Here is a 14698-nt window from a genome sequence, read left to right as displayed (position 1 = left end):
GTCTAATGAGTGATGAATGTGCATTTTTGAAATGTATGATAAACACATATATTGTTCTGCCAATAATGTAAACAGGGTAAGTCTGTGAAGGATGCCCACTTAAGCCCTGTTTCTTGTGATTTTCTATATAGATGGTAATTCTGTGCTGGGTGAAAACGTTAGAAAGTTTGATTTGTTAGGGGAGGTACTCTTAGCAACTTCTCATGCAGATGACTTACTTTTATTTCACAAGATAAGAGATCAAGTTGGATGTTTGATGACTTACTTACTGCAGGCCTTTCATTGTTGTTGTCCAGATATCAGTGTACCTAAAAGTTAAATATTAGTTCTGATGCGATTTTTGGAAGTGTTAAATTTAAGACACATTGTTTTGGTGTATTAGTGATCTAGTTCAGAATTGATAGCATAATTAAACAACAATGGACAATTATTTTACAGACAATGTCTTATGAATTGGATTTGTAGTAAAATGTCTCAAGTCTTTTAACACATAAGTATATTTATTTAAAACATATATTTTGATTGAGGGAGTTACTTGGCAACTATTTTTTGATACCATAGCAATTGTCATCAAGCTTCCTGGGTATTTTGTTCAGGTGTGTGCAGTGGCAATTATTTGAACACAGGTAAGAGAGATGTGTTCTCCATTAAAGTTAGAGTATGAAAGCATTGACACCGTTTTAAGAGAGGAAAAGGTGTGTGTCAAATATCTCCATTGGTTCACATTTCCAGGGCTTTTATGGGATAGATGGAGATTATAGAATATGTTAAAACATGTTTGGGAATACTTTACAAACATTTCTGGGAAAATCTGAAACAATGGAAAATTCACTTGTTATTTTTTCAATAAATAGAAAAAAATGTGTTTCATTTATTATATCTTTTTTTTGTAAACCATGGTGGGATCAGAAACAGTAACTGTTAAGGAAAATATATTCTTAAAGATTGTATTATGAGGCTACAGCACCAGAGGTTACCTATCAAATGTTTAATGAAGTCTAAAGGAATAAGAGAAAGGGATTGCCACTGTGGCTTATTAAAGACATTAGTTCACATACAACTTGATTAAAATTTGGTTCACAATTTTTGGCAACAGTTTAATACTTCATTGTCCTGCAGTCAGTGAAATTACAATGTTAGAAGTGGATTGTAATGCTCATGTTATGAGTTTGGAATAGAGAATTTGGGTTACTAGTTGCCATTTACCTTTATACAACAAACATTTAAAATGCAATCTGTGTGTTAGAATATTACAAGTTCTTTGTGTAATTTTGCTAAAAGGCTATTCTTATTTTTCTTCATATGATTTGATTTTGAGATTATTTGTTATGCTGGACTGTACGTATATGTTATGTTATATCTGAGTATATATTTTTGTGTGTACAATAAAATGAAATAACCCCAGTGTTTTAAGTAAGTAACATGGGATCTTTTATATTTACCAGAGCTTTCACCAACACAGACAGCCCTGATCTCAGTTTAACTACCAGCCCATTTAAAGGATAACAAACTCAAGTGACCATTATGCTGCACTATAGGGTCAGTAATTGAAAACAAATTCAAGTACCCGGTGTGGGAAAAGAACCTGTAGCCATAGGCAAGTGTGCTACAGTCTGAGTCAGTGATACCAGTTCAGTTACACAGTCTATAACACATACCAGAGCCATGTGTAATTCATATATGGGCCTGTGTGGAATGTGGTAAGGGTTTACACAAGTCCATACATGGCGAAGTCCAGGCATACAGTTTGCATACAGTTGGCAGGCAAATTGTACTCCCTGGTATGGTCTGTGATTTACAAACATGTGAATCATGGTCAGTATTTCATTGCTCAGAATAACAGGGTTCAGTTGTTTCATTAGAGCTCATGTTTTTAAGCAATGTAATGGCACATCCTGTTGTGCTGTACAGTGTATACAAACATATTTTTTCTGCCACATCTGGCTTGCCACACATGCTGACATCCTTCCAATGTAAGTGGTCAGTCAATTGGATTTCACTAGTCAGGTATATGCTTGTGTGATGTTCTCTGCAGGTATAGGCACTGAGATAAAAGTAGTCATGAATCAATCCTGTTCATGTCCTTGGAGGACAGTGTCTGACAGCTGTTCATAGTAAGCAGAAAATGATGTAAAATGTTATCAACTCACTTGTGCATTGTGCTGTCTGTAAATGCCCTCTGCTCTCCAACAAATGGACTATACTGTAGTATACATGTTGGGCTTGTGCAATGCCAGTAAGACTCACACCCTACAGGTAGGCACACATACACTCTTCCATGGCATGACTGCACATGATACATGTACGTGTACAATGTATGCTGGCATGTGATTTGTTAATGTTTAGGGGCAGCATGTTAGCAGCATGCTCCCTCTTTATAACTGTAATAGTGACATGACCGTACACTACAAACAATACACACAGCTTATTCACATAACTCCAATTTGTGATAATGAAGCTGGCTGCCCAGATTATATCTGGAATACTCTTTTATTTCAGTCTGATGCAGTAACTGTTTACAATGTTTTTTTATAGATTATTAAATTTTCTATGAATAGCTTTCTGTCATATGTAACATTTAATGTTTTTGATATAATAAAATAAGTTTCTGGTATCATTTTCCTAGTGCTGTGAGTGTTTTGTTTGGCTTTTAGTTTTATAGATTAGTTATGTTTTAGTTTAGGTTTGGTCCATTTTGATTGGAATGCTGTTTATATATTGTCTGGGTACAGTTGTGAAACTGTTTTATAAATTTGCTAGTTTAATTTTTGTTAAATTTCTTTCTATTGAGTTTTGTTTTGTTACTTTAAAACTGTTTGTTTAATTTTGTGAAATTTCTTTTTAGAGAGTTGATCACATGCATGCAATGTTTTCTGTCCAGTAGAGTACATTCTTCAGTGTGCAGGTATTCAATATGAATCTTTAACAACATTTAGAAGCCCTGATATAAGAATACTTATTATAACTCTATATTTTCTATCCCATCTAATATATCATGAAACATTTGAAGTTCCAAAGTAAAATCATCATAGCTATGCTTTTTACATATTCTCCATACTCAACATTGTGTGAGTTGAATGGCTATATTCCTGTAATGTTAAGATTACATGAACTTGGATGATTAGAAACAACTTTTGATGTTAGACCAGTGAAATTACAATGTTAGAAGTGGCTTGTAATGCTCATGTTATGAGTTTGGAATAGAGAATTTGGGTTGCTAGTTGCCATTTACCTTTATATAACAAACATTTAAAATGCAATCTGTGTGTTAGAATATTACAAGCTCTTTGTGTAATTTTACTAAAAGACACACACACACACACATACACACACACACACACACACACACACACACACACACACACACACACACACACACACTTATAGACACACACACACACACACACACACACACACACACACACACACACACACACACACACACACACACACACACACATGTATATCCATACATTCTATTACATTCTGAAACAAACTGAGGGATGCCCAAATATAAGGAACAAAATATAATTTATATAGATAATAAAACTGTGCAAATACAATTAAAGTTATAAGCAACTTATAGAACTGCTTTGAACCTAGTTATGTACTACTCTAATAAATATTCAGGACTGTGGTCTGGTCATTCTGAAATTCAATGCCCTCTGTGAATAACTTACAGAGACACTTTAATCTAGTTATTGTCAAGTGATAAATATTCTAATTCAGTATTTTTATTTTAGTCATTTCAAATAACTGCTTAAATTTAGGGCCTGGAAAAATATTCACAGTGGTATATGTTAAAGTTTATATAAATCGTTTTCCTTAATAAGTTAAGTATATTCCATTCAATTGTCCAACAAACAATATCCTCAACCAGTGTCCCAGTCTTTTTTTTTTTGTCTTTTCTGAAACACTTAACTCATTCCCTTTAGTACAGCTCTTTTCAGTGTGTACCTTTAACTGTCAATAGGTATGGCTTGAGCCTTTAAAAAATGAAGCTATCACCTTACAGTTCTACCATATACTCATTGACAGAGATCAAATATCAGTACGGCTGTGGTTGCCGTCATGAATGCTTCAAGATAAAATATGATACCGTGTATGTAGCATGGTTTGGAATTATTAATGCAAATATGAACAAGTAATATTTGATGCTTAGAGCTGCAAAAGGAGGTAACTGTAGAAACACCTGGAGGCGCACTCGGCTGTAGTGAGTTAATAACCTCTTCTTGAGGGAATGCAACTGTGAAATTGAGATTGTATGAAGATGTACCTCAGACACATAGTTAATCACCCAAGAAAAGAAAGTGGCATAATGCAGTAGAGGGTCAAGTTATTTTAAAAAGTAAATGACATCAGATCCAACTAAATGAAAATAATTACAAATGGAGCAATGGATAACTGAGTTTCTTGTTATTGAAAAGATTCATGTAATTTTTCTCTTTCAGTGTAAAATTTATTGAAGGGACTGTAATAAATTTGGTAGAAGATGATGGCTGCATTATTGGAGTCCAGTACAAGGGCAAGAAGTCAGAGGATGTGAAGGTAAGCATTTCATTCATAATTGAAATTAACACCTCAATTCAAATTCTTACTAAACTACATACCAAGGCTTCTAAGCAAAAGCTATTGGATGTCATCTTCTGTTTCAGAAATTCAAAAATTGTCTGGAATTGACCACTGATAGTATGGTCACCTTCTCTCATTATGCTGTAAATACTCAGGGATAAATTCAATCAAATTTGTTGGATAGTCATTTTCATGAATAATAATTTAAATTGCTGTCATATGAAGAAAGTCATCATAACAGATTTTCTCCAAAAAGCTAAATGATGTCTCATGTCTTTTGTGAATGATGGATTCAGAAATGCTTTGTTTTACATTCACGGTGAATCTTCTCAGACTGATACTCACTTTCCTTTGGGCTAACATGCAGAGCTGAACATTGCAATGGGGTGTCAGAATACTTCCTAATATACTAGCACATATTCACTTTACACTAAAAGATCATACGCCCTTAGGCTACTTAGAGGTTCCTTAATGCTTACAACAGATTTGTCAAATCATACAAAATAATCATTAAAGTATTCAGTTTTCACTCGTCAGATAATTTATTAATTACAAATTGCAGAAAATAGTACAGATCATGAAGTTGATAATAAGTAGGTTAACGAATACAGTGAAAACCTTAGTTTATTAAAATTGCATAATCATACACCCAAACACAAACTAAAAATAAAATGTTTTACCTAAGAATTTTATCTTGAAAGTTGCTAGAGCATTTCATGAAATTCAGAATGTTACACTACTGCATAGAAGGTGCACAGAAGATGATGATAACAGAAATCAGCATAGCAGCATCAAGGGTGGCATTCATTGACATTGCGTTTAGGCATAATGGGAATTTGCACTGACTGCGAGCTTTAGTGCAATTCATAGATGCTAGCTGTGCTTATGTGCAACAAGTTTAAGCAGTTTTTGAATAGCTTATACAAATGAGACAGTAATAAAATATAAATGAGAAAAGCCTGAAATTTGTATGACAATCTTATGCAAATGAGGCCTCTTCATACCTGTTTTGAGATTTATAGCTACTTTTTTATGTGCTTCTGTGGCATGAGCATATGCCTTATAAAACTCTAAGTAGCACCTTTTCTATCAACTTTGCAATTGATAGTGATGTTTGTCAGGGTGCTGGGTAAATGGTGTGGATTGAGTTTTTTGCCACATCAAGTAGACAATATCATACCTCAGTCAGAATTCAGGGACTGAAGTGGATGCTAGTTTCCTACCTGAAAAGGGATGCAGCCAGACACCTCACAGACAGTTTGGGAGGTGGTTTTAGGATTAAAGCACATATAAAAAGCTCTGGCAAGTCTTGTAAAAATCTTTCATTTACAAAGGAGGAGAAACAGTTAGTGCAAGACCTACTGGACAAAGAGATTCATTTGGGATGGGTGGCTGACCCATTTGACATCCCATTATTTCCCAGGTATAAGATCTCCTCTCTCAACGTGGTTGCCAACAAATAGACTAGAGGAATTTTGCCTCATCTACCATCTATTCTTTCCCGAAGGAGGATCAGTGACCCAATCAATTGACAAGAAAGACAACAAGTTACAGTATGCATCATCAGGTGGCACAATTACCACACTGAAACCACAGAGAGTTGCTCTGGTGTTCAAGCTGGGCATTAACTCTGCCTTTTATTTACTAAAGTGTACTCATGAGACTGGCATGTTCTGAGGATGAAGCTAGGGAAGAGGTTTTACTTTGACAAGGCAATACCTATGGGATATGAGGTGGTCTGAACCATCTTTAAAATCTGCAGTATGGTCCTGCCCTGAATTTGGCAGTCAAACAAAGGGCAGCGCACAGCAGTGCAATGCTTGGATGACTTTTTGATAATGTGCACATCTCTGAAGAGCACAGAGAATGAAGTGTAGAGATTCAAGGATGTATGCAGAGATCCAAGGATGTATGCAGAGATTCAAGGATGTATGCAGAGATTCAAGGATGTATACAGAGATTCAAGGATATGCAGAGATTCAAGGATGTATACAGAGATTCAAGGATGTGCAGAGATTCAAGGATGTGTGCAGAGATTCAAAGATGTATACAGAGATTCAATGATGTATGCAGAGATTCAAGGATGTATACAGAGATTCAAGGATGTGCAGAGATTCAAGGATGTATGCAGAGATTCAAGGATGTGCAGAGATTCAAGGATGTGTGCAGAGATTCAAGGATGTATACAGAGATTCAAGGATGTATGCAGAGATTCAAGGATATGCAGAGATTCAAGGATGTATACAGAGATTCAAGAATGTGCAAAGATTCAAGGATGTATGCAGATATTCAAGGATGTGTGCAGAGATTCAAGGATGTATACAGAGATTCAATGATGTTTGCTGAGATTCAGTGATGTATGCAGAGATTCAGTGATGTATGCAGAGATTCAAAGATGTTTGCAGAGATTCAAGGATATGCAGAGATTCAAGGATGTGTGCAGAGATTCAAGGATATGCAGAGATTCAAGGATATGCAGAGATTCAAGGATGTGTGCAGAGATTCAAGGATGTATACAGAGATTCAAGGATGTGTGCAGAGATTCAATGATGTGCAGAGATTCAAGGATGTATACAGAGATTCAAGGATGTCGGCAGAGATTCAAGGATGTGCAGAGATTCAGGGATGTGCAGAAATTCAAGGATGTGCAGAGATTCAAGGATGTATGCACTGTACCAGAAGAATATCTGACCCAGGAAAAGGAGGAGGACACAGCCAGGGGCACAACCTTCCTGGGACACTGGAGCATGCATGATTCAACCACTAGGTGACAGGACATCTGAATTGCAGGTGAGGACTGTGGCACTGATGGGAAGAAAAAGATGCAAGAGTTTGGGAAACCATGAAGCTTTTCAATCTACTTACCTTTGTCTGCTGAGCACTTGCCACTGGCAGCTCCTTCAGCACAGACCTGGCATGGATACTGAAAAGTACCGGGCAAAAAAAAAAGAACACTGTTTGAGGATTTTGCAGGAGTTAAGTTCTGAGCTGGGGGTACAGCTGTTATTTGTAAAGCACTTAAATGGCATTACCTTTTGGCAATAGTACTGGTTCACCAATGGGGTTCTTGAGCTTTACACTTGACATGACTAATGGTATGGGTGTGGGCAGTTCCTAGCAGGAAAATGGTTTTCAGCCTCCTGGTCTGTAGAGTGAGGGAGTGGAAGTGAGGAGAGACATTACATTTGTAGAGATCATGTCCATCTAGGAAGCCCTTGCAGTCTGGAGAGAAAAGTTGGTAAAAAGCAGGATTAGGTTCCATTCCAACAATCAAGCAGAGGTAGCAGTTCTAACCATTAGGCAAGTCAGAGCACACAGTGTGTATAGGGTAATCAGAATGATTGTTTAGCATGTTTTATTACATGGCAGTTCAGTAATTGGCTGAGTAAGTACCAGGCCAATGGAATGACATTGCTGATTCTCTCTTTCCCAGCAGCAACTTCACAAATCAGTCTGGTCCTGGTCACAGCTTGTGAAGGGCAGATCATTCAAGAAGAAATGTGGAAAGTTAGCTTGTAAAAGCACAGAATCTGGTGAAGGTGTCATGGGCACACAGTGCTAGAAATGGCTATACCAGAGCACTGTAGCTGTTTGTGGCATTCACAATGAGCTTTCAACAGGCAGAAAAGAGGTGGACTCTGGGATTCTTAAGGAAATATTTATTTCACAATTTGAAGCATGGAGATGTGGTGGTAACCATCCAGACACAACTTGCAGCCATCAGTGGGTACGGAAAGAAATAGGCAGACTAGATCTAACCAAAGTCTGGGTCATGGGAAGTATACTCAAAGGTTGAAAAAAGAGCAAGATCAGGAACTGGGACTCTAAAAAACACCTGGAGAAGTGCTGCTGCCTACACTATTAATGGACTTAAAGAAAACTGCAAGCAATTATGTAGACTTTGCTGCTTGTGCAAGCATGTTCCTAGTCATATGCCACATGATGTTCAAGATCTGGGAACTAGTCTGATGGTGAGCTGGTTCCCCCATTTCAAGGGAATAAGGTGGGGGGGGGCAGTGCAGTCCTCATGTCAACCCTGCTCATTTCATTGCAGTCTTTGATAGCAGTCCAAGTGACAGAGGGTAACAGATTTCAGTGAAATCAATGTGAGACAGTACACTCTGTCCAATGGTTTTATTGAACACCTGTCAGCAGCTGTCACACAATATGGGTCTGAATGGTCTGGTCTTCAGGATTGGGGACAGCCACCCAATTACAAGGCAATGAGTGCAGGGTATATTGAGGTTGGTCTTGGCAAGCCAGAGTGTGGATGCTTCATGCTACTTGTGGCTCTTTTTTGGGATTGTCCACTCCATTGAGTTGTAGTAGAAGTGATTAAAAGAGCAGGGAGGTGGAAGTCAAAGGCATTCTTGTCATAGCAATATATAGCAATATATACAGCAATGATGGGACAAATTAAAAAAATGTATATATATATATATATATATATATATATATATATATATATGTGTTCTTTGTTTTGATTTGCATATGTAATAAAACAATTTAAATCAGTAATATAATAACAAACTGTACTTTATTCCTGTCTTACCACAAGCACTCATTATGTCTTCATGATTAGGAAGTCCCACATGCATTGGGATGAAGAGAGCAATGCTTCATCCTGGAGGCACACAGCTGAGGTCAGAGCCAATGAAACTGAAGGTTCACTAGAAGAGGCAGCATATGATATGCTGTGATTAGTTACTTCCAACAGTATTTCACTGATGGAAAGAATTTGGGCAGCCTAGAACAGTGTTGACTCACCTAGGGGATGATCTGGATATTATCAAGGAGAAGAAGATGATAGCCTTAATACCAAGGGACATACCTCTTAACTTCTTAGCACAACATATCTGTGCAAAGTTGGATATAATGGGCGGGAGAAAGGACCAGAAATAGGGACAGATTTTGAATACTGCTCTTATAAACTTAGAAAGTAGAAAGAATAACAGGATTTGTCTTAGCATGCATTTTTCCAAAGAATATGAAGTCTGAAACTCAAATGTATGCCATTATTTAGTGATTTCAGTCCTCATATCATCCCAGTGATTTGTCAGAAAACCACAGCTTTTATGAAAAACATATAAAAAATCTGGACATTCTGCAAAAATCTAGAAAGTTGAGAGATATGATGATGGACATGTCAAAGGTGAAATTCATCTGTGGAGGTGCATGGGCAATCTGGTTCAAGCTACTAGGCCAGCTGGTTGGATACAGGTGGTCAGCACTGACACCATCAAAATGATCAGGAAGTATATCAACTGAAAGGTTTCAAAAATAACCCCAAGGCTGGCCCTGCTAGTACTCAGACACAAGGACCTGGAGTACAGGAACCTACTATAGATGAGGCCAGACAAAGTGCATCTATCTGATGTGGGCCTGAATTTGTTCAACTTGCATGTGGTACTTTTACTTTAAGACATTGTCAAGCAGGGCTGAGTATCACAGAGCTGACCTGAAGCATGGGTGAAACAGTTATCCATGATGAAGAATGTTGGTTAGTAGGCTGGGGGGTAGGTGGATTGTTCATTCCCATCCTTTATTTTTCTTTTCCCAGTATTTTACTTGTTCATGTTGGGGACCAGCCCGGCCAGGATCCAGACAAAGGGGGTATCCAGGTGACCTGGTAGTAGACACATCATCAGAGGCAGGATTGGGTGGTACCAAGGTAAACACAGTGATGGAAGTTCTGGCAAGGTTTGTCAGGCCTTCGTGAATAGGCTGCACATCAATTGATTGCCTGTCAATGGGGGCTGTTGGCCTCCAGGTTTCAAGCAGGTTTGGTAGAAAGAAAGCAAGGGAACATTCTACAAAGCAGGCAGGATGTCTGTGAAGTAGGGAATGGGCCTAGTAAAACCTAGTAGTCACTGTTTTTGACTTTGGTTTATAGTTTTGCCAAGATAACCTTTATATTTCACTTATAAAACCAACATGGTTGAACTGTAAATAAGCTTGAGTCATGATATCTAAAACTAGTGTGATCATTGTTCTTAGCACAGAGCTTGGAAAGGAGAATGTTACTTTCACACTGACTCTTTATTTCAGTGGAAAGCAAGAATAATACCATACTATGACACCAAAAGACCTGTGAAAACCTGCATTTAGTAACTGTATATAAGTGGCATTATCCAGAGAAGGGGGAAAGAGGCCTCTGGTATATTTTGTTTTCATATCACTTTTCATGTGGTAGTTTCTAAAATGTTTACTTGTGCAGTGGGCATCACTACAGCCTGGAAAAAGTACTGTGCAACTGGCCACTCCTCCAGTTGTAACTCTTCACTTTGTTTACCCAGTGTTAAACTCTTTAGAGACCTGGAACAGAGAAAATCCTAGACAGCTTTATTGGATTGTTTTTCTTAGGGGTTAATGATAACTTAGCAGAGAAGTGTCCAGACAAAATTCAAAATGCAAAGATCTGTATCAGAATTGTAGACCTGATTTCTATGCTGACCATTATGTTTTCTGAGTCTCCTGTATAAGTTTCACTGTATGGTTATAGTGGTTGTATAAACATATTTTCCTTTGTTCAATTAGAAAGGAGTCATATGCAGCAAAGATGTGTTTAAAAAGTTGCAAACAGCTTAGCCTCTGCAAACATACATTTATAGTTTTTTTGAGAATTTGGTCTCTCACATCCACACCCCTGTTTTTTTTTTACATTGTATGAATGACAGCATACGATTTCAGATTCCCACCATTGCCACAACTTTAAGTGTAAAAGGAACAGAATACAAAAAGTGAGAACATTAGTGCACTTATATGTTACACATAACAGTACAGCTGAGCAGCATAATAGTGCACAGGGCACATACGTCACTCATATGTTAACACATACCAATAGAGTTGAGCAGTATAGTGGTGTACAGGGCATGTGCATCACTCATATGTTGCACATAATAGTACAGTTGAGAAGTCCACTAGTGTACTAGTATACATGGCATAGGCATCACTCATATGTTACACATAAGGCAACTGTTGCACAGTATTGTAGTGTACATGGCATATGCATCACTCATATGTTAAACAACGGTGCAGTTGTGGAGTATAGCATTGTAAGGTTATATGCACCACACTGCTTGGACAGTACTCTTGTCTCTGGCATCTTTCCATATTAGCTTGCTACTCCTTAGCTGCTGTAAGACAATTTAGGAAGAACTCGATATAGCGGTGAACCTAATAAAATTAGGGAAAAAGAAATGAGAAACAAATGCTTAATTTAAACTTTAGCTCTTTGTCTGTACCCTCCAGTCCCCAATAACTAAGCAGGACAGGGTGATACTGTTGCTAATCACTGTCTTGGTGCTTGGATTGCTCATAGGAATGAATGATGCCACATCACTTACTGCCTTAACAAGCTCATGTCAGGCATCCATGTCTTATAGTAGATTGTCTTTCCCCATCAGGTGATTTTGAGTCCCTGTGGGAAGAACAAGTATTTGTTATTCCTGATTCCATGCATGAAAACTTCTCCTCCCAGCAGTCATGACCACTCAGTCATATCTACTCAAGGAGCAAAATGGTAGTCCCATGTGCATGGATGCACATTCTGACATCACATGACATGCACTGTAGTTAAGCAATGCAGTGCTACCAAAAGCAACTGTAATACAGAGTTGCAACACTATCAGATTCACAGACACTGTAAAGGAACATAATGTTCCCATATGTTCCCAGCTGTGACAAGAAGAAGGTATGTGCATGGTAGTGCCATATCATATGGATAGCACTATGCATTAGTGACACAATTCAAAGACATCTGTGTTAAATTCTCTCATTAATATAACCACTGTCCTAATTGGCAGGATGCAATAATGTGAGGAACCATGTTAAGAAGAGCAACTGTAAACTCAGGGGTTAAACAATTAAGATAGTGCTCTTTTTAATAGGCATACTGAAAGAAGACATGACACCTGGTAACTCTCACCTGCCCTGTACTCAATACTGGGTGTGAATGGCAGCAACAGAGGTATAGAGGAAGTAGCATAGGGGCATGTGGAAACTCTGCACAATGGCATGTCTATATCATGTTGATGCCTCACAGCAAGAGGTTCTCCTGTTTGATTCTTGGCTGGCGTGAGGGGAGTGCCTTGTGTGTGGAGTCTGCATGTCCTCCCCGCGGTTGAGTGGCCTCCGAAAGACATGCGTGAATGGGCGTGCCTTCGCTGAAGGTTGGGCGTCGGGCTGGCATCTCGGCACCATAAAAAATCTACTGCCAATCATTAGCAGACCGGAGTTCCACTGTGGCTACCCCTAACCGGGAAAAGCCGAAAAGACAAACAACAACAACCAGGAGATACATGCACATAAGGTAGACATGCCATACAGGACATGATAAATGCTATACACAAAATGAAACATGGGAATGCATACATGGATGAACAGTGTATGCACAGACATATAAAGAATCAATGTACAGTCAGTAGAAAAAGAGTGATGACTCTTTTTTTCCCTTTTGTACAGGAAAGAGTGAATGTTCACAACAGGCATCACATGAATGAACACTATATATGGGGGCCAGCATACAGTCATATAGTCATCCACAGTCATGCTCACACATTGACTGACATACATAAGTCAAAAATATGCATATCATTTCATGGTCTAAAGAAATAAAAACAGACACCGAGGAATTCCACCACCCAGGAGACGGAGGTGCCACTGCAGACTCTCCCCACATATGGCATGTGCATCATGGCCAGATGTAATGAAATCAGATCTTTCAAGACCAGGTGCAGTAGAGCATGTGCAAAATGGGATATTAAATTGGGTTCAGTCAAAGGTAACTTATATAATATTGCATATCAAAAACAAGGCACAGGCTATTACCAAAGACATATACATGGCAGGAGGTGGACCACCCAGACAAAAGAAGCTTAGAGAGGTGGAGTAGTTCAGGTTTTTCCTGTCATGGGATGGAGACTAGTGGGGGCTTTGATGTGGAACCCACACTCATAATGACTACATAAGGGTCTGTAGGAGATGCAATTTAACATTACTTTTTGACACCTCTATATTGTACAATGTATTGCAAATAAAGAACTTTATAAAACCCTTACTTTCCTTTGTCTTTCTTACCCAAGTCCTGCTGTAGCTATATAAGAAACCCTTTAAAATATGTCTTCAGCAACTAAACCTATCCTAACCAAATGTATACTACTATTTACTCTCATATCTATTCTCACCTCTGCCTATCTCTTCACCTCCATTGATAAATTTAATTATGACTACTTCAACTACTCTCCTAAACAAACAGCTAGTCACAACTACACCCTTACCCATTTTCAAATAAATACCACATCCACACCCTGCTACCTGCTAGCCAAGTATCATTGACTTACTCATATTAAATTCAATAACACAACTGTAAAAAAGCTAAAATACCTACCCAGCTTCCTCAACTACCCATTTTCTGCCCTAAAAACTCCCACCTTAAAAGATGGTGACATCCACCCTAACCCAGGCCCAACAAACATCCCAACTTTTACAACTCCTTCTACCACTCCCCCCACCCTAACTACCCAAACCTGTCTCTCAAATTCATTACTTTAGGTCATCTCAATATCCGCAGTATAAGTAATAAAATTGCCCATCTCCACGCCCTCCTTGATATTCATTCTTTCATATCCTCTGCCTCACAGAAACCTGGTTAAAACTTGTAACTAAAGATAATGAAATAATCCCCCCAGGTTACAACATATTGAGACTTGACCGCATAAAACGTAGGGGTGGGGGAGTAGCAGTACTGTATCAATCCTCACTACAGATCTCCTCCATGTCTTATAACCCACCTCAGGATATTAAGGCTGAAGTTCTTATCTCCCGACTTCAACTAAACGCTTCCAAAGCCCTATATATTATCTGCATCTACTTACCCCCTGATAATAATATCACTACAATAGAAGACATTCTAAGCTAGATATCAACTTCTTACCCACAAGAAACCATTATACTAGGTGATTTTAATACTGACTGGAAATGTGTAAATATAGATAATCTTTCATCACATATTAATCTTCATGGCTTTAATCAAACTATTACCACCACCACTAGACTTAACAAACCTAACAACAAAGAGAGTATCTTAGATTGGATACTCATTAATAAACAACAACAAATTTACAAG

The 14698-nt window shown here is 38.1% G+C and overlaps 1 protein-coding gene across 4 annotated transcripts in view; it reads left to right on the top strand.

Moving 5' to 3' along the window:
- Nucleotides 1-14698, top strand: part of LOC122798186 (squalene monooxygenase-like) — a 1096774-nt gene that overhangs the window by 306559 nt on the left and 775517 nt on the right. For all 4 annotated transcript variants that reach the window (XM_044066929.1, XM_044066933.1, XM_044066931.1 and 1 more), the window contains exon 4: nt 4452-4548. In XM_044066929.1, the coding sequence (XP_043922864.1) occupies nt 4452-4548 (97 nt within the window). The remainder of the gene's footprint in view (nt 1-4451; nt 4549-14698) is intronic.

Source organism: Protopterus annectens, chromosome 3.part1 (assembly GCF_019279795.1).
Source record: "Protopterus annectens isolate FY-2018-M chromosome 3.part1, PAN1.0, whole genome shotgun sequence".
Lineage (NCBI taxonomy): Eukaryota > Metazoa > Chordata > Ceratodontiformes > Protopteridae > Protopterus > Protopterus annectens.
This window is presented reverse-complemented; position numbering and strand designations above follow the sequence as displayed.